This window comes from Lagopus muta, chromosome 7 (genome assembly GCF_023343835.1).
Source record: "Lagopus muta isolate bLagMut1 chromosome 7, bLagMut1 primary, whole genome shotgun sequence".
NCBI classification, from domain to species: domain Eukaryota; kingdom Metazoa; phylum Chordata; class Aves; order Galliformes; family Phasianidae; genus Lagopus; species Lagopus muta.
This window is the reverse complement of record NC_064439.1, coordinates 20,741,836-20,762,671: the sequence shown is the minus strand read 5'-3', so window position 1 is coordinate 20,762,671 and position 20,836 is coordinate 20,741,836. Positions and strand designations below refer to the sequence as shown.

Sequence of the window (20,836 nt, the reverse complement as noted above, 5' to 3'; positions counted from 1 at the left end):
GTTTTTAAAAAGTTCTGAAGTTTGCATTCATAGTATTTTTAAAGTCAAGAATTTTGAAGTTACAAACAAGTAAATGTCTGCATGAATTTGGTATCTTGTGAGATACAGGAAATTTCTTACAGCAATTTCACTTCTGTGCCCGAAATACTGCTGTTCCACAACTTCTCCAAGCATTTCTCTGCTTTTCACAATTGCCCACTAGATGGAGCAGGTATACTTTGTATACACACAGATTTTGAAGGGGACAGTGTATTGCATTTCTATATTAGCACTGCCCACAGCATGTTCCTTTAAGTTTTCTCTTTTGAAAGAGGAGCAGAATGGGATCACCACTGGGATAATCCAGAAAAGGGAAAAAGTAACTTTAAATATTTCATTTAGCTATAGGAGGAAGACGCCTTTCTCAGGTTCTGCGATGGAGAAGAAACACATTTGAAGCTTGGCCTTCAATACAGCACAAAGTCCTATAATTATTGGGAGTCAAGGAACAGACTTGATAAATGCAAACTTATTTGGAAGTTAACAATGGCCCTTAGAGAAACTGAAAAAAATTGCACAGTAATGGAGAAAATATGCAGTCCAATGTCCCAGACCGAAGATGCATCTCATACCTTCGTTTAACAAGTTTATTCCATCCTGCTTTCCGTCCTGTGAGTGACCTGGATCCAGAGAGGTTTGAGAAAGGCTGACGTCTGCTGAAAGTTGGTCCAAACTTTGAAAACTTTTCCTGTAAAATAAATAATAATTTTTAATACCAACACACCTAATGATCTCAACAGAAATATTTCTTTAGAAGTTTTTTAATAAATAACAAAAAAAATCATTCTTTCCTTAATAACTCTTCTGTGTTTTCTAAAACACTTATTTTCTAAAGCAAGGGGTTTTTTGTTTGTGGGTTTTTTTTTTTTTAATTAATTCAAAGGAAGGAAATTTTTATGGTGAGAGAAACAATTTTTATGCTAGCTGATCCTTGTGCACCGTAACTTGCTATTCCTGTAGGATATGCTTAAGAGTATGCTAAGGGAAACGTATCATTTTCAGTTTCTCTGTTTCTTTGAAGGTAAGTCAAACAATTCAGCTTACTCATCCCATTGCTGATTGTGCTTCCTATAGAGTAGAGTGTCCAAGGCAACAGCATTGACATCCAGAGCTCCTGGGGAAGGCCACTGATTGGTGAGGTGAGTAGTCAATTCTTGTCTTGATCTCAAGTCATTATTCTTTAGCACAGTCCTGCAAACATAGGAAACAGTAAATCTCAGCATACCTACTAAATGCCCAAGTCAAGGTTCTACTTAAAAAATAAAAAATAAAATGACAGACTGCAGTTTTCAGAAGCAACTTAGTAACAGAAAAAGATTAAATAATATTAAAACAGTATTAAATAAAAGTATTAAATAGTATAAAAAAAAGCAGTAGCATTTTAAAAATGCTTTCTGCTGGGAAGATGGTAATTAACAGACCAACTTTTTCCCCCCACGGCAGGATGGCTGGAATAGATGATTTATAGGGTCCTTCCATTCCTTCCCATTCTATGACTCTACTTTGCAGCCCAACGATCAGAACTTTGTGTTCTTTACTCCAATTTTTAGGGCATTTGAAATGCAACCTGCCTTCTCCCCACTCCCAAATAAATATTTCTGCAGAATGAAGAGAACACCAGACGTACTGACTTTGTTACAAGCTTCCAGGTAAAATACAACATGTAATAATTCTGCTTTGTGCCACCTTACAGCTTTTAGTGAACTTTGTTTCTAAATTACTGAAAAGGCATTAACAGAAGTACCTTACAATTCAAATTAGTTTTGCCTCTTATTCTCATGAAGCAGATTAGTTTCCTGAAGTTTTGGAAATGAGGCAGCTAGTACACTAACATCAGAAATCACCTGCTAAAAATCACACAGAAATAAGGAAAGTACACAGTTCTTCAGGCTTCAAGACAATGCCAGCCTTTTTCCAGTAGCATAAGGCAACCTCCAAGCTATGCTTGTGTAGTAGCATAACTTCAGAAACACAAGTAATATTTACCCATAAATCACCAAACTGGGAAATTACCAGGCAACAGTACAAAGCTGCTTAACAACCTTTGAGTATGCATGCCCTGAAGTACACAACCTGTGTAACAGATTCTCCATACTGAGTGCACTCAGTTGAAAGCCAAATATGATGTTGTATCTGAAATACCAAGCTGCACAGCAAGTTGAAGATCTGTTGATCATACGTGTACACTGAATGGATTCATGAGTATTACTATCAGTATATTTATTTTTACAATGGAGCTTTTACTCTTGTGGTATTTGAACTGTTTATAGACATGAACATCATTCGGTAAGGAGACATAATCCTACACAAAGAGCCAAAATACCCCTAAAAACAAGGTGAAACAATAATAAGTTCATCAAGTAATCTTTAGTTACTGAATTCGGAAAAGGAGGCAGATAGACAGCAATTTTGCAAGAGAAGCTGTTCAAGGAACAGAGTAAACAAGACTATGTTCAGGAAATTTTTCTCAAGACGATGAATTCCCCCAGCCTTCACTCAAGTAAACAATACATTTTCCTCCTTGGGACATCCCTCACATTCTGCTGTCTAAGGCATATATAGAAGAACCACTTCCATGGCCTGCTGCCCTCCAAAATCTCAAGCATCCTGTGTGCTACTCACTTCCCTGGGTATTTCCCTAATCCCACAGGGTACCTGGAGCTACATGGGATTGTTAAAGGTTTGAGGAAAGCAAATCAAGTGATGACGAGGTTTGCTAGCTGGTCTGTCTATACAACCTCCTCACCCAGAAGGACTTGCCCACTTTTCAGTGGAAGACACCCTGTTTATATTAACAGCTACACACACAGTAACTAACAAAACTCATACATATGCAACATGTACTCGTGAATTCCCATCCAGGCAACTCCTCTGTGTTATTACCACACAACTCAGCAGCAGTGTTAAGTTCTGGATAAATAAATATGCTGAGCAAGGAGAACAAAGCACACATGTGCAGGCAAGTTGGTAATAGCGGAGCTTCTGTATTTTACATGGGCTTCTATACTGGGGCTTGTCCCACAAACCTTCATGCTACAGTAATTTCATCCTTTCTGCATGGCAGGGAAATCGGCAGCAAGTTGGATACAGAACTCTCTCTTGTTATATTATTTTACATGTAAAAATAATTTTGAATATACAAAATCAGCCTCACCACAGTATGTAGCTTTCACAAAAAAGCAATAAGGCGATAAGTAGTAACAGAAAGTATTCATAGCAGGTGCCAGTAGAGCCCATCCATTCTTTCAACCTTGTAAGTTATTTAGATGTCTGTCTTCTCACAGTCGTTTTTAAAGCACAGTAAGATTTAGCTGCAGCAAAGCCTTGTTAATAGCCTGCAAACAGTTGTTCTCCAAAGATAAAGAAAGGCACCTACAATTCACACATATTAACCAGACTTCTAAGAGTCAAAGCATTAAACTGCACAGCTTACATTATCTTAAAGCTTAGCCATCACCAGATACCACACAGGCTTTCAAAGAGGAGAAGAAATGGACACAAAAGTGTTTACCACACAAGTTAAAAAGGAAGGAAATCAAGTTTTAGTGGAAACAAGCAAGCAAATGCCAAAATGCTCCAAGTGAAAAATGACACAATAGCACTGAGCACTGCCCTACCCTACGTATTGGTAAAATGAGCCATTCTGGAACAGGCCTCAAAAGACAATTTATGCAATGCAGACTGAATGTCTACAGCAGCACTGTTTCTCCAAAAGCAAGCACTGTAACTAGTGCTGATCAGCTCTGGGCTGCAATACTTCAGTGGCTGAAGTAGAGCTTTTCTTAATAATCACCATGACTGCAATGAAGACTGGGAGCTTTCCTCTGCATGCTGACTGAACAGCTGGGCAGTAAAAAGGATATTGTTATTGAAACTTGTACATCTGACAGTATAGCAACGTAAGTTTGGTGTATAAAAACCTTCTGAGGAAAAATCAGAATAAAGACTGCATAGGAATATCAGTGAAATTTATATATTTCACAAAACATTCAAGAATAAAGTGCAGACTTAGTATTTTCTGTTATTTACACACACACACAAAGGAACTCCTTGGATCTTGACAGGGAAATACCTCAAATCTGTGGCAAACACGCAACAAAAGTTCACAAACACAATGATGCCGATCTGATATTCTATATAGAACGCTAGTGAAAGCAGGTAAATGCAGTAAAAGACACTGAACTGGGACTGTGTATGTACAGCAACTTTTACCCTACCACCTCTGCTGCACAGAATGAGCCACTGGTAAGGAGCACCAGCTGTTGCTAACCTCCCACACCAGCTGAAAACCAGAGTGGCTTCAATGCCTGTAGACTAAGAAAGCAAGTTTCCAAGCAGAGGTTTTATAAGAAATATTTGATCATAACTCATAAGCATCACTTACATGGAACAAAATCCATTAAATATTATAAGAATAATAGTGAAGACTGAATATACAGATCTGATTTTAAACAAAATTCAATCTTAAAATTCAATAAAATACTCTTCTATTGTTAGTGACTTTTTAGCTGTGATGACTTAAGATATGGTTTGGATAAGATATTTAAACAGAGAAGTACAAGTAGGTAAGTTTAAAAAAGGGAAGAGGAAAAGAACAAGGAAACAAAGGGGTTTAAAGACATTAAAAAAGAAGGAAATAGGACCAATATTTAGAATAAGCAAGCAAACAAGCATCTATAACAAGCTGTTAAGCCCCTTTTCATCAGACCAGAAATTGAAAAATTGAAAGTCAAAAAGAAGTGATGAACAATGGCTTCTAAATACAATCAGCTCAGCCACGAAGTTGTTCCAGTGCATATCAATAACAGATCGCTTGACTGTCTGAACGAATGAAAGGCAGCACGGGAGATGTGGCTGAACAGAGGATTGACATGATGAGACCACGGAGTGCAGAAAGTTTGGGGTACAGTAGGGAGGGAATGCGTGAGAATTTATTAAGAGAGCAGAGGGCTTAAACTGATTTATGGTACATCAGCTAGTTTGGCCATGAAAAAATTATCGTCTGTGAATGCTTGTGAACTTATTTTCCTCCATCCACTCATTGGCACCTTCTCTACTTAGAGAAGCAAACACCTCTATGTGCTTTTGACTTTTTATTTGTTTAGGGAGTAGGGAAAAGCAATCAATGAAATCTCCTGATGAACATCTCCTCCAACAGCATTCACACATCGTGCCTCAGTAAGGTGCTCTCCAGAATATTTACTCACTGATTTACTCAACTTTGATTATCTTGAGATGTTTATTTCATATCTTACAGTTCTGAAATGATTTCCTAAGGATGTGCAGAATATCATTATCTGTGGTACACATGCAATAATAAAATGCAGTCAACAAATTACAGTTCATCTACACCCATGCTCCACAGTATGCCACCTGTTCTGCTGTTCTGATAAAATCACAACACGCAGGAGCTGAGAGAATGGATCACTCACTATGGTCAGGTTTGTTTCTGTTGGTAGAGCTTTTTGGGTTTCTTTTTGAAAGAAACATTTAAAATACATTTAACTCATCAGCTAAAGCCACAAACAGTTCTGCCTGCACTAACATTGCTTTTGGCAGCTCCTTCTCCAGAAGATATGAAATGACCCCCCTCACTTAACACATCTAACACCTCTGCAGCTTAAAACAAAACCTGATTTGTTTATTCATAGGGGGGAGAAGAGGACTAAGTGCAAAACGGAAATGATACAGAAAGGTGTTTACCTTTGATTTCTTTCTATCTGTACCAGTATTACCCCTGGTAATTTAAACATAAGTAAGAAATAATCTCAAGTGTAAATCAAGGTAATATAGAAAAGACTCATCATGGTCACCAACTAGAATTTTCAACTCATTTCAGCAAGATTTTCCCTGGATCATCAAATTTGGATTCACCTCACTGTAAATTTATTAAATAGATTTATTTATTAAATAGATTTTTTTTTGTTTAATAAACAACTCAGTTCTGTTTTCAGTTATACCTAAGAAAAACCAGTAATTTCTTACCTGCAAGTTTAATTTCTCCAAATCCAGAAAATGCCAGTCCAGTTGGCAATTTGCCCTCCTACCAGCAGATGAAGACAGGAAATAAACGAAACAGACTAATTCCCTAAGAAAGGGAATTATATCAGATGAATGCTCCAGTTCAAGAACTACCTGAGTAGTGAAAAGTAAAAGTGAAAATAAAAGCTTAAAAAATAAAAGCATTTGAATAAGAAAGAACAAGCTTTAAAACTTTTATTTAGGACAGGAAACATGGAATGCAAACTCAAATTGATAGCATACATGAACATAACCAAAATCTGTAAGAGCAACTCTAAAATAAAAGGGAACTCTCAAACTGTCAGTACTGCAGCACGACAGCAAGATGTCTGGACTGGTATGTCGTTGGACTTTGAGAAATTAGATCAGCAGGTATGAAAATGAGTTACTTACCAGTGGATTTTGATGCTGCAAAATATCAACTCCCTTAGGTGTGTGCCCTGTGCACAGACACAGTACTCCCCAAATCTGCCTCCAGAGCAGCTAGTTCCCAGCAGACTTTCTAATGGCAGGCGCTGCAGTGGAAAAAAAAGCAGGCATGTCCTACCACACCAGTTCTCTTCCTGCTTCTGACTGGCCAACACATCTTTGTGTGTTAACAGCAACAGCACTAGTTGTGCCACAGAAGAGATCCCCTCGATGCTTCTTCACCAATCTTTTTAGTCCCTTCTCATCTCCTTGTGATCTTGAAATATATCCTCCAGTAAGAAAATTACTGCCAGCGATTTCATAGAGCTTTTGATCTCCTTGACCCTTGGAGTGCCTCCTCTGACAAACTTACATTGAGAACTACCTGAGCTTGGCTCTTGACCTCTAATCTAATTACAGCAGAAATGTTATTTCAGAGTCCAGACATCATCCAGAATGGATCGAAACACACAACAGTGCCTCAGTTTGAGTGTGCTTGTAGAAATACCACAGCTGCACAAATAACCCAGCCTGACTCCTTTGGAGAAGGAGGACAGGCACAACCCAAGCAACTGTCTGACAGAAAGCAAAAAAAAAAAAAGTACTGAACTTGAATTGCAACCAAACTATTGAAAAAGTTCAGGACAGCTTTTAATTCCATTCTTCAACTACCAGCTCGTTTCTGTGTTGTGAAATGGAGGACTCCTAGAAAACAGCTATTTTTTTTGACAGATTATAAAATTTACCTTTTGTAAATAACCTCTCAAATGGAATTTGCTGTTCAGTGAACTGTAGGGATATATTTTTCCACATCAGTTACATAAAGACAAACTACCTATCCACAGATGAATTCCTTTGAAAAGGAAACAAGCAAATACATGGATACTGACTTACTTTCAATGTATGTATTTTTTTAAACAAAATAAAACTAAATAATATTAACAACAAATCCAGCATGATCTTCCTGGTAGGTACTCGAATGGCTACCAAGCTACAAACAAACCCACAACCAAAACAACAGCATGATGGAGTTTCAAAGTCCACAGCAATTACACAGCAATGCACAAGCACTGTAAAACACTAACTTTTCCTATCGGTTTTTAGAAGCAAACCCCTAGGAAATGAATGAGGGCTAAGAAATGAAGCAAGAAAAATTGGAATCTCAGAAGCAAACAGTAATGCAAGATTATTTGTATAAATGGGTAAAGCACACAGAGATCAAATTCAGTCCCTGTTATCATACTTAAGGACTAATGGTTACACATTAAATTGTTTTAGCCCGTTTTTAGCTGATGCTACCTATCCTGTTTGTGCACACTGTGAGTATCAAATTATTTGAAGCCTTTTATAAAACCAAAGTCTCACATTCATGTACTCTAGACCCCTAATTGGATAATTCTTTGGAGTTGTATTTGGAAGGGAATTAAAACATGAAAAGATTGATATTTCTTGTACAGGTTCTTCTGCAGCATTACCGGCTACAGTTCAGGTAACATTAACAAAAAAAAAATCCACAATCTGCACAATATGCTCTCCTACCAGGAATACAGATCTGTAGCAAAAGAATTGCCCTGTGACCCTGAGAGGTTCAACACCATTCATTAATAATTTGGAAGGCCTTACTTCCCCCTGCTCACAAACTTAGAATTCTACACTGGGTAAAAATTCAGGAATTTGGAATGTGTGAAGTGCAAATGCCTTGCTAACTTACAGCTTTCCTGCCACGCCACTTTAATTACAATGCCTTTACCCACAGAAGTGCAGCCATAGGAGGCTATCCTTACTAAAATGGATATTTTTCACTTTGGAATCAGTCAGCATTCGCTACAGATAAACCAACAAAGCTTAACGATACCAACAATATAAAAAGCCTTCAATTTTTTAAGTATTTTAATATAAATCTTTTTCAAACCCAGAAGTTCAGAATCAGATGTTAAAATATGGAGATTTAAAAATAAAGCCCACTCTATCTTCTGTATAAATCAACCCAGAAACTTCTGTCTTCCTGCTGCGCAAGAGCCCCAAGCAATCCCTCTGGGCACTAAGAATAGCACATCCTCTGTCCTCCGAGGCTTGGCTGTGACTCTGTTCTTTGTTTTGTCTCCTCTCTATGTGAATTGCAGGAGTCTGCCCGTGCACCACACCCAGCTGGCCTTTTCCTACCTACACTTTCAAGCCAAAAGGAAACTCCCTGTCTTCTGGTTCCCACCTCACTCCAAACAGGACCTGCCTGCTCCCTACCCGCACCTTTGTGAAGCGGAGCAGGCGTACAGTAACGCACCAAACTTTAAAACAAAGAATTCCACAAAACCAAACCAAAACACGCTGCAAAAATAAGAGTTGCATCATCTGTTGAAATACGAAATTTTTTTTTTATATAAGCTATGTTTCAAAGAAGTTATTAAAAAAAAAAAGAGTACAAGCTGTGTAAACGAGGATCTGAAAACAGAGCAGACTGCAATACTGAGGTTTGACAAGTGATGCTGCAAACCTGCGGGAGACAGACAACATACGGGATGCACTACACATGGAAGCGGGTAACAGGAACTATGGTCTGATGGTAAGGACTCGTGGAAGGTTAAAAGCAAAGGATTAGCACTCAACTTTGATACTCTAGGAAAGAAAGTCAGCAAGGAGATCAAACATTAAATTCTAATCTCCCAGTTCCTTTCAGTGAGAAAATAAAGCAGCTGTAACAAATTGGATTTACTGTACTTACGAAGTTGAGGAAATCAGTTTCTCATAAAGCAGAAAAGCTTTACAAGAGGACTATCTAAAAATGAAGGTAAGAGTCCTAAAGAAGAGTCAGGCTTTCCTATTTCTCAAGAAGATTTAGCTTTTCAGGGAGGATTACAGAGCCAGGCACGGCATGTTTTAAGTTCTACTCACAAGGGGACACAAGCCACGGGTTAAATTTCCAAACCTTTGCTCAGACTCTTCTGCTTCTATTTCCTTGGACAAGCTTCCATCTGCTTTGGTCTTGACGGCAGAGGTAGAGCCCACATCTCTACAGCCTCGTGCCTTCACGCGTGACCCTCCCATCCCTGCCCTGGGCCAAACACTTGTGGCAGCTTTCCTGATGCTCTCCAACACAAACAATGTTGACCAACTGATGAAAAACAGAGACACAACCATCATAAGCAAGTTTTCAACTATACGGGGCATTAATTGTCTTTGGAAATGGTTAAGAGTACTCTACAAGTTAATGCCTGGAAAACAGCAGTGTGGTAGGCTGTGTACCACAGAAGGGTACAGAGTATTTGCTGTAATTAAAGGCTTTCACTGTTGCAAATAGCCTTTCAGGATTGCAACTATACTGTGGTTTACTATCTTACATAGATACATATATTATCATCCAGGTAGGACCTGCGTTGCTGGATCTATATTATAGTCTAGTATATTAAAATATTACAAATGGAGTACAGACATTATCTGAGCCTTGAAAGACTGAATAATTCCTAAGTAACAGCTAGAAAAATTAAGGACACCTAACTTTAAGATCTGCTAAAACATATTAAGTTTGTCTGCGTAATTGCATAATATGAAATGTGAGAGACCCTACAACTTAATTTCTTATTTGTGCCATAATCAAAGACAGAACAACAATCACCACAAAAGAGTTTCCTTCAGTGTTGTCCTCTCTACAAAGCACTTGAACAAGACAGTGGTACTGGAAGAAACAGAGCCAAATAAAAAAAAAAAAAAAAGAGTAACTCAGTACAAACTGAGGAACACGTTTTCAGTATGGGTAAATTAACAAATACTGAAAAGGGGTCTTACACCAGGCACAGCAGCCTGAACACCTGATAAATCTATTATGAGAAAATCCATGTTAGTAAACATTACACAAATCTCTCGTCATTTGATCAAAAATCACCGTAGAAGAAAAAGAAATACATCCTTTAAGTTGAGGTTTTTGCCTTCATATATAATGCTTTCAGTTTTCCTTAGGATTCTATTTTAAAAGATTTTCTTTGTTAAAGTGATTAGCTTTTATAACATTGATGAGTCACTATCCAGGAGATGAGTCACTGTTCAGTAAATTGAAATCCCTTTTGTAATTACACATCAATGCTTAACGTATAAATATCAACTTCAGATACAGAATCAACTTAAACCTATAAAGTAGCTCAGATCAGCTGGGAAATCTTGCTGCAGATAAAGGTAGAGTGTAAGCTAGAAGAAAGGTTGCTGTGTGCAAACAGTTCCAGAATTGCCCAGTCAGTCCTATGACTGGTGGGGTGTGCAATCCAAACAAGTCTGGAGATCACTGCTCCAAGATGCATCCAAGACTTCTTCACAGGATATCAGAGGATGAAGAAATGGTCTCCTTTGCAATTTTGATTATTCCAGAATCCAATTTCCTGATGAATCAATCTCTCTGCCACTGCATTTTGAATGTTAGGAAAATAAAAATGTTTTCTTCAGTTAGACATTCCATTGCTCAGAGGCTTCTCTTGGCTGTCCTCCTGTGAGTTGTTACTTTTAAGCACTGGCTTTAAGAACTGCTCCACCTCAATTGTAAAAAAAGACACTATTTTTATAGAAGACCAGAGCCAAAAGCACTGTTTTCTAATGATGAACTGTGAGAAGTGCCAGGTAATGGCAGAATGGGGTTGTTTCAAATTGATATAAGCAATCACCACGTGCAAACACAGTACTGTTTACTGGGCCATTAAATGAACAGCAAACCAACTCAACAGTGTGATGCAGAAGTACAGATTGCAACTTCGGCACTAAGAGGCAGCTGGGTCACAGGTACAACCAAATTAAGCTCTAATGAATCCCAAACCACAGCTAGAAATGTGTATTTACATTTGACAGTCGATATCTTCAAAATCACATTTGTCCCATGCTTTGGAAACTTTTAGAAGTGACAGAATCATAAATTTAATCCCCCTTACTGCAACAGCAACAGCAAACATTTTTCAAGAAAGCAAATGAAAGCCAGAATATATATATACCTCACTGCCCTTATTGCAGTTGACAATCACTTGGCAATCTCTTAATCTGCAGAGAGTGTGGTAAAAGATGAAGGTGTTCTTGATCAGGTATAGATTTGTTTAAACAGGTCTGACTGACAATCAGGTGGCCTAATGCAGCTCCACTGTTCTAACCTGATTTGCCATCAAACAACTGCCAGCAAAGGGAGATGGTCAATCCCTGGATGGCTGGGCATATTGTTAAGAAATCTGGTTAAGTGAGATACTTTTTTTTTTTTCCTCCCATGAATAACAAGAGAAATTTTCAGATTCACTGTTTTCCAAAAATCATCATAAAGTAGCTTTTAATCAGATTAAAATTTGTTTATTTTAGTTTGAATCCTCAAACTTCTGAGTCAATGTCAATGTTCTACAGTTTTCAGTATTCTTAATTTTCTCACAGTGGCTGTTGAGACAGAAATTATTTCTAAGTTGCTTCAGTCTCCCCTTCCCATATATATTCCACTTTCCCTTATTAAATATGGAAGAGCTTTTCTGTAGGTAATTTAATTTATAAGCTGAGGCCTTGCTGACCACCAGCATCATCTCATTCCCAGGTCAGCAACAATAAGAACCCACGCTGCCAAGAAAGTTCCCCCTTCCTTTTATTTTTCAGAAGCAGACATAAACAGAACCTCAGAGGCTGCCCAAATCCATTAGTTTGTTGAAAATGTATGTAAAACATTTTGACTTGCATGCCTTTAAAACAGCAGTTTGGAAATATCAATAAATGCTCAAGAAAAAATCCATAGTAGAATTTTCTACTTTAACAACAGCCAGTGGAATAGAATAGCCACATTAAAAAGAAAATATAGAATGTTTATTTACAATAAATTCAATTACACAGAAAACAATCCTAAATCAGATCCCCAATGTTTTACAAACATTAGTGTTATGTGCCTCTGACAGAATCACAATCCCAAACTTGCTCTAGGCTGCTGGTAAAGAATCCAGAGACTACAGAATACATTCATGACTTCAAAAGGCTACAAATGGTAGGAGAGCAAAAGACTAGGAATGAAATTCCATCAGTGCTGTTCTAAAACAGCCAGACCATAAAAAACAACTGGCTAAAACTCATGCATTAGTCCAGATACATTAGCGAAAGAAGATACTTTGCTGCAAGGTCAGCACTTCATCCTTGGTCAAGAATAGAATAAAATAAACATAAAGCAAACAAAATACAAGTATAGAAGAACAATTACAAGATGTTAATTAGGACTGTTTTTCACCATTAGAAACCAGCTACTGTTCCTTCCCCCTTTCCTCTCCCACATAAGGAGCCATCAGTTCCTAACACAGTTTAAGAAGGGTTCATCTGACAGGCACTCAACACATACGGTGTTAACAGTGCAAAAAAGCTCCCCCCCAGATATCCAGTGTAGTCCAGGCTTCTGACTACAGCATCTCAAAACAGCTATACAACAACACACTGTCAAGATACAACAGAAGCTGCTCCACAATTTAAGCCTTTACATACAAAAGCCAGCAACCAAAATTAAAGCCCAAAGATTGATGTCTATACAACAGTCCAATTGCATACAGCCCAGCTAAAAAGAAGCATTCAAAACCTGCAAATAAAGTGGGTTGAAGTGAGCTCACTTCTCCCTCCCAGTAACACTTCTGCCTGACGCTCAGACGTACTCAGGCAGGTCACAGAAGTGTATTGTGAGTTGTCAACTATCAGAAACAAGACAGGGCTGTCAGGATGTCCTACCTAAGGGGTGCAAGACACTTGAACACTTAACATATTAAGAGTTACCTTTACTATTAAAACGTTTTAAGACTTGTTTTGTTATTTGAGTCTTTTGCATTGCATTAAATGCGAGTAACCCATCAATTAAGAATATTTTTAGGATTACCAGATGAACTTCTACCGTGTGCAAGACCTACTCAGATAAAATAGAACCCATATAAAGAAAATAAGTAGTTCTTTGCCCTCTCCTGCCTCCCTGTTCCCTGCTTAACTTTTTAAAACCAATATTCAAAAGGAAGTTATTTCTAATAATGTCATTTTTTAAAAGAGTAGCCAAAAAGCTGGAATTAATGAAATATGAAGAACATTTCAGAAAAATGTGTCAAAAATGTAAGAAAGTTTAGTCTAATCAATTTTAGATTTGCAGAAAAAAGTTCAGTTATTCAGACTTACACAAACACATTTTTTCAAGGGAGGCAATTCTGAGTATAAGAATTGTCAGAAGAAAAATAAAAGCTGAGATACATTAATTTCTTTAAGTTTGACTCATTTCCACAGGATCAGAAGTTCTTCGTACTGTATACTTAAATTTGAACTAAATACATTTACTAATTCTGCTTTCACAATGTTTTTCCATTATACTAACTTACAACTGGTCTTGCAGTTCCATAATGATATATTCCAGCTGTTCCTTCTCCATTTTATGGGCTAGATCCATATCTTCAATTCTTTGTAGGAGCAGTTTATTCTGTGAGACAGATTCAGATAGCTGGTTTTCTCTGAGTCGTACCAGCTCCTCAAGATAACCCTGGAAATAGAAGTGTTAGAAAGCTTTAAAGAACATTCAAGCAGAGAAGTTTTCCTTATGTATGTTCATGTTTTTCTGGTTTAAAATAAATAAACAGAACTGTATAAATTTAACTCTGATCAGTAAATTGACTTAAGATTCGTAGGACATTTCTTAATCAATACTGAGAGAATCAAGTTCTTACCCATGTTTCAAGAATGGTGGGTGAATCAGTAAGACAGTAATGCCACAAACATGAAACTTGCATATGCATGAAAAATGCACAGAGCCATCACTAGCACAAGAAAAAAAAAAAACAGGACTGAACAAAAAAAAAGAAGAGAAAAAAGAATATCTACACTTCATCCGTATATCTGTACATTTAATGAAAGGGATCCCGAATTATTATAGAAAATCCAGTTGCTCTGAAAGCCTCATTCTTGGGATAGAAAGCTGCAATGTCACACTGTATGTTAAAATAACAGAGAAGAAAGTAATCAAAGTGAAGACTCATCTGCATGAAAGTATAAGGTAGGAAAACTGGCAAAGGTCACTTCCAGGAATATTGGCTATGTATAGGTGCAACATGCATTTGTATCAGTTTTCCAGCTGGTAATACGAAAGATTTGGGGCAGTTCTAGTCATACTCCAAGTAAGTAGTGCTTTGAATGTATTTACAGGTACACTAGGACATACTTAAGTTCCCTGCCTCACAGAAATGTCAAACAAACATTTAATGAAGATTTTAGATGTGAAGCATCAGTAACACAATAACATTAACAGCAAATACCTGCATCAATAATGACCTGAGATGTGTCACCCCACCAGGGAAAGTATATAAAACTCCAGTATAAACAGCACACAAAGAATTTATGAGCTTACTACACAAATGGGAACAGCTTATACCATTCCAAAATAAGGAAGGGAGACTTTCCACATAATTAACAAATGTGTAAAATATGACTCATTAATCTGGACAAAAGACAACTTGGAAAAGACAAACTCATCCCATTTCCAGGGTGGCATGGAGAGGGCAGGAAGGAACTGACTGTTCATTTTTTGAAATACAAGAGCTACACACCATCAAATGAAGCTACTAAGCCAAAATCAATAGATGGAAAAGGAGGTGGCTTTTCACACAACAGATGGTAGACATGCAGAGCACCCTGCCAAAAGAAAAGAAGTTTTAATGCTAAAAACTTGTGTGGGATCAAGGGGATACTCGATACATCCCAGGTTATTAAACAAACCATACCAGCTTCAGAAAGTTCTTCAGCTGATACAGGTTGGCCAAGAGAGTATTAGAGTGAAAGTGCATCAGCGTTTTAATTTGTTTTTGTTCTTCTTATGGCTTTAAAAGGTACTGCCCACATCTACCATCTCACAGTAAGTCTGACTTACTCACTTTTACTCAGAAAAACTTTAACTAGGTTCTCTCACATGCACTATAGTAACCCAACTCTAATTCTGCCCATTTTGTATTAGCACTGACCTTAAGCAATCCATAGCTACATTTATCCTAATAATCTGAACATATGCAGCATTCCTTCTCAGGCACACTGTGTCAGTATGGCTACAGCTATACTAAAACTCAAGTTCCAAATGACCATGTCTGAAGTCAGACTGTTTGTTGGGAATGATCACTGGCAAACACTAGTTCACAAGTGGTGACCTGAAGTTATGTGTGAGAATGCTAGCTGCCCCAGGCCAAGACCATGGCCAAACATGATTTAAATACGTATGTGACTGAATTGGAGCTGGGATCTGGCCTTTGAAATAGTTACTTTACTAAGCACATTAGCCATGCGTATTCTCTGACTTTGATCAGAGATTACCACAGTTAACATACTGAGTTCTCAATTGCTAGAAGATTCATTCTAGATATCTTCTGATCCTCTTTTTTCCTTTTTTTTTTTCCTCTCCAGAACAATAGAAACTAGAAAGGCAGAGAGGCAATTTTGTAATTCCCTAAACGAATGGAAATAATTACACCCCCAGGCATCCCTATGTAGTTTCACATTTCATATGTTTACTGTGTTGAGTATTTGAAGAAAACCAAATTGTGACACTATGAAAAAAAAAAATACTAAAACCACAAAGTTACTTAAAAACATTAACCATTTGTCTAACATTGTCTTCTCTTTCAATTTTTATTTTACTTTTCCCTTTCTTTTCCTTTCCACTATTTCTTTGTTGACGATGAATTATTCTCCTTTATGCTGTTAGCTAATACACCATTTGTATCTATAATTTCAATATGCTACTATAATCCACCAACAAACATTTTGCTTTTTAAACGTACTGAAATGCTAACCATACTGAGAAAGTGCGTCCATAATTGCAATTCCACTTCACCTATAACTTAAAGAGTTTTCTGAGGGATTGAGGGAGAACCTACCTTTGCTTTCTGTAGCAACACTCAGTATGTCACATAAGCTACTCAAATCAAATACAGAACACATTCTTTCCTTTCTCATTGCAGCTTGAAGCAGGTCTTAAAACTACAAACATTTGAAAATTTATCTCAGTATTACTGAGAAGATAATTATGCATTTCATTCTGGGACAGATTACTTTGCCAATCATTTTGTTTACTGTTGAACTAATTGTTTAAGGTTATTACCATAATAAAAATCTTCACATAGGATATGATGAGCATTAACAAACATATATGGTGAACTTCTAAAGAAGAGGGAAACCCCATGAGCAATCAAGTTCACTTCAAACTCACAACACTTACTGAGATACATTACCTGTAAGACTGGAAAAAGAAGCCGCCAAAGCCTCTATGTTAGAAGCTGATCCCTGAATTGTTACTCTTTTCTTCCCTCTCCCCAGACCTCCCTTCCCTCAAACTGCTGAGCAATGACATTACACTTAAGACCACCTACAAGGAGCTAAATAATATTTAACATTATTTTTCAGCCTTTGCTTAAATGGCTATGTTACCAGTTGTTTGGTGATCAGATTTGGCTCCATCTCCCCCACAGAAAACGAATCTCTTACCTTCTGTTCCAACGCGAGGCGGTATTTCTGTTCTACCCTTTTGCATTTGTTGTACCAACTGTGTTCATCCACGATGACAGAACCAATGTTCTCTGGAGTACTGCCTTCACTGCCACTACTGCCCAGTGTTCTCAGCTCTTCTTCATCACTGCTGATGCTGTCAGAACTAAAGAATCATACTTATTAGCCAAGTGAAAACCTATGTTAAAATGCAAATTCAACTTGAAATTAAAACACCACAGTTGCTAAAGATATCTGAAGCTCTGTAAACCACTAACAATGGGGAAAAACCAAGCACAACTTCTGTTTTAACCTTTATTTGTAAAGTCACCTGAATGCTTTACAAAATTTACTTATCATATTAGTTGAGTCTCAGACCGGTGTCTTAGGTAAGTCAGACAAATGTATGCAGGATACTCTCCTGGAATATAAAGGATTAATGTAATACAATACGCTGCCTATGGAAGCAATGACTTAACCTTTCCTTCATGATTTCAGGGCAAACAGTAGTATCTGAACACAAACTGTACTAAAAGTAATAATGCAGAAAATACGTAAGTGGTTATGTTCAAAATGATAAATTTAAATGAGTTGTGGTTAGTGTGAAAACCATGTGCCAGTTATTTCACAGAACATAAGAATATCCCTCAATAGCATGCAGCTTCAGTGTTAAAATCTCCCCACCATCCAGAATCAACACGTGCCACAGAATTCAGACATCTGTCTCAAAGATGAACATTTTAATTTATTCCAATACCCATCTGAAACCTTCCTTCATAACTATGCTTTTCAGTACATGAACAGATATTTACCAGGTTTTTTTAGTAGTCTAATTCCTTCTACTCAAAAATCTTAAGACTTCATAGGATTATAATATTTTATCAAATTATTTATCCTATAAAAACATAGAAGTCATTCACTGTTTACATGCATTTTGGAATATTTTTTTTTTCCGAAAGTAAACGAGGATACAAGCTTATATTTAGATAGGAATAGGATTCTGAATGCAAAATGAAAATCATGAAGACCAGTATAGCATAAAACTTTCACTTTGTTAATTAAAAAACAATGTAGAGATCAAGAGTACCTTTCGATGAACTTCAGGTAGGGTGTGTAATCTATGACAGCTGGAAAGGTGCCATCCAATCCCTTACCCTTCAGACAAAAACTGATAAAACAGAGAAACAATGGTAAGATTATATCAAGAAAATTGTATGACAACGAAAGATGAATCTTACCTATGTGTAATCTGATTTTTTTCTTCTTAAGCACTATAGCATTCAACCTACCCAGTCAAAATAGATTGTTTAATACTATAGGATAACAAAAAAAAAGACAAAAAAACCTCTCAGAATTAGGACACAGATCAGGGCAAGCAGTACAGGCACTGATTTTTAAGTCTTTACTTTTATTCTAAAAATACAGGTGGATTGCGAGGGAATAACAATATAAGGAAAGTTAGCCAGAACTACAACATCAGAAGAGCTGGCGATGAGTTTGAAATTGCCAGTATTTAAACTCAAAGTCTCTGCAGAATGCTTACATAACTATCCTGCTATTTTTAAGTAAAAAATCAGTTCTCAATAATAGTTCAGACCATCTCCTTTTGATTACTTTCTGGTGTAGGGCGGCTCTAAGATGATGAACATTAATGAAACTACATTCACAAAATGTTCTCGAGCAGTTGTAGCTTTATTAAGATCTTATATACATATGAATCTTATGTATTCTTTTCACACTGGATTTAAAAGACAGTACTGGAATCAGATTTTATTATCACAAAATAGTTGTTAACATCTGGGTTTCCCGAGCTCTACTCCCAAAGTGTTTTTTACTGCTCACAGAACCACAGAATGGCTTAGGAATGGAAGGGAATTAAGCTCTCAGCTAGTTCCAACCCCTCTGCCATGGGTAGGTAGGTGGTTTCACTGGATGAGGCTACCCAAAGCCCCATTCAAGCTGGCTGCAACTACATCTTCTCCAGGCAACCTCTTATGCCTCTCAACCCAGTTCCACAAAGATAAGTCAGTTAACATTTATAAGAGTGTTTGAACTCAAAAAAGTAATCCAAATACAACATGCAAAGAATGGCTACAGACTCTCAGCCATTTAAGTCACAATATTATGAATAATGTGGTATAGTAAACGCTCCTGTAGGTCCACGTTCCTATTTTTCCCAGAAAATTTCTTGGTCCTTAAGAGCTGCAGTGACAAAAGATTTAATGCCTCCAATGGGAATAAGTCATTACTCTGAATGATATTAAGAGATACGTGCAAAATCTGTTCATACTAGAAATCAGAGGATAAAGGAAGAGTGCATGCATTCATACAACCTAGATCACATAGAGATACTACAAGCCACTGACGTTCATGGGAGCCAAACAAAGTCAATTCATTGTAATTTATGGCAAGATTTACATACTGTTGATCCCCTCTTGCTACACTTCTTATTCATATATCGCTATCCTCCTTCCAAGTGTAGAATATAGAAGCATTTTTATTTTGCATAGTGTAAAACTGAATGAATGAAATCTGGTAAGATTTCAATTTGCTGCATGCAAAGCTAGCTCCCTTATCATACTGCAGCATACTTCCATTCCCCCACAACATATGGTGATCATACAGTTAATCCAAACCAATGACTAAACGCTGGCAAGAGAAACTATCCTGCTTTTTAAAATGCACACCCCATTTTAGTTTTGTTTTGTGGGTTTTTGCTGCTGTTTTTTTTTTTGAACCCCAACCAGACATCCCTTTCCCATCCTCAGTGGTATTGCCACTTATCTGATTCCAGTATGAGTTAGTTCAGCAGTAAGATCTTTACCTTCCCTCCTTGTCCCTCATGTCTTGCATCCACTTTCTAGTCTGCAGACAACTGAAGTAAAAGCTCACTGCCACAAGAAAAGAAAGCCCTTATTCAACACCCCACTTTTTTTTTCCTCCTTCTCTACATCAAGCTTTATGGCCACTTATATCTTCTGCAATTACACTTCTGATTGCTTTCAGGATTTTGAAAGAGATACCACATAATCATTCTGTATTAATTATGGCATAACTTTGTTGTTATCCAGAAGAGCCATTCATGATCCTCCTCCTCAGCTTTGTCTCTCATACTTATCAGCTGAACTTAAAAGTTTTCCATGATGTGTAATCACTTTCTGGGAGCACTGTAGTAAGCAGCATGCAAATACAATACCTGAAATCAATTGCATTGAGTCCCAGCAGCATACCAGCAAGCATATTTGCTTCTTCACCAAGAACTATTGCTCCATCCTCATAAAATCTCCTTCAAGAAAAGAAAAAAATTACCTCCATTAACACTACTTTTTTTCAAATAATGATTGTTTTCACAGTTAACAGAAAATTGAGAAATCCAGTTTAAATAAAAACAATCCATGTGAACCCCAGGGGCACTCGTACTTCATTTCAAATAAAGCAAACCAGCAGACTGCACAATGCAGAACACTGTAATCTAAAACTTCAGACAGAAGATGAATTTATAACATCACCCCTAAAAAACAGTAGAAGAGGATGGACAAAATGCAAAGAAAATGACAATACCTTGTATTCTTCTGTTGAAAGGATGAAATTGCTTTGTGTACATTCAAAAAACAAATTATACCATGGTAACAAGAAAATAAAAGTTCTAGTTACACTATCTTTCTTCTCCCAGCTACCAAAGAAGCTACTTCCAGACTGAAATGTTCCACAGGACAGCTAAATAGGGCCCACTGTTGCCATGAATGGTTTTGTGATAAGAATTTGTAAATGCTAAAAAGACTAAATGCAGTCTGTTGAGCAAAGTAGAAGTATCCAGATGATTCAGAGAGATCTCAAGTCGGCTGTATGGCAACTTGACAAACCAGACAACCAGAAAAGACATTTTGGATCTCAGCAC

At 37.2% G+C, this 20,836-nt stretch overlaps 1 protein-coding gene across 2 annotated transcripts in view; it reads right to left on the bottom strand.

The window, feature by feature from the left end:
- RUNDC3B (RUN domain containing 3B) overlaps window positions 1–20,836 on the bottom strand; it is a 42,282-nt gene that overhangs the window by 4,250 nt on the left and 17,196 nt on the right. The window contains exons 5-11 of one of the 2 annotated variants that reach the window (XM_048951131.1): window positions 20,135–20,224; window positions 18,026–18,106; window positions 16,939–17,104; window positions 13,797–13,954; window positions 9,392–9,577; window positions 1,084–1,230; window positions 612–727 (exon numbers count right to left, since the gene is read on the bottom strand). In XM_048951131.1, the coding sequence (XP_048807088.1) occupies window positions 612–727; window positions 1,084–1,230; window positions 9,392–9,577; window positions 13,797–13,954; window positions 16,939–17,104; window positions 18,026–18,106; window positions 20,135–20,224 (944 nt within the window). The remainder of the gene's footprint in view (window positions 1–611; window positions 728–1,083; window positions 1,231–9,391; window positions 9,578–13,796; window positions 13,955–16,938; window positions 17,105–18,025; window positions 18,107–20,134; window positions 20,225–20,836) is intronic. The other variant, XM_048951132.1, reaches the window with a different exon arrangement.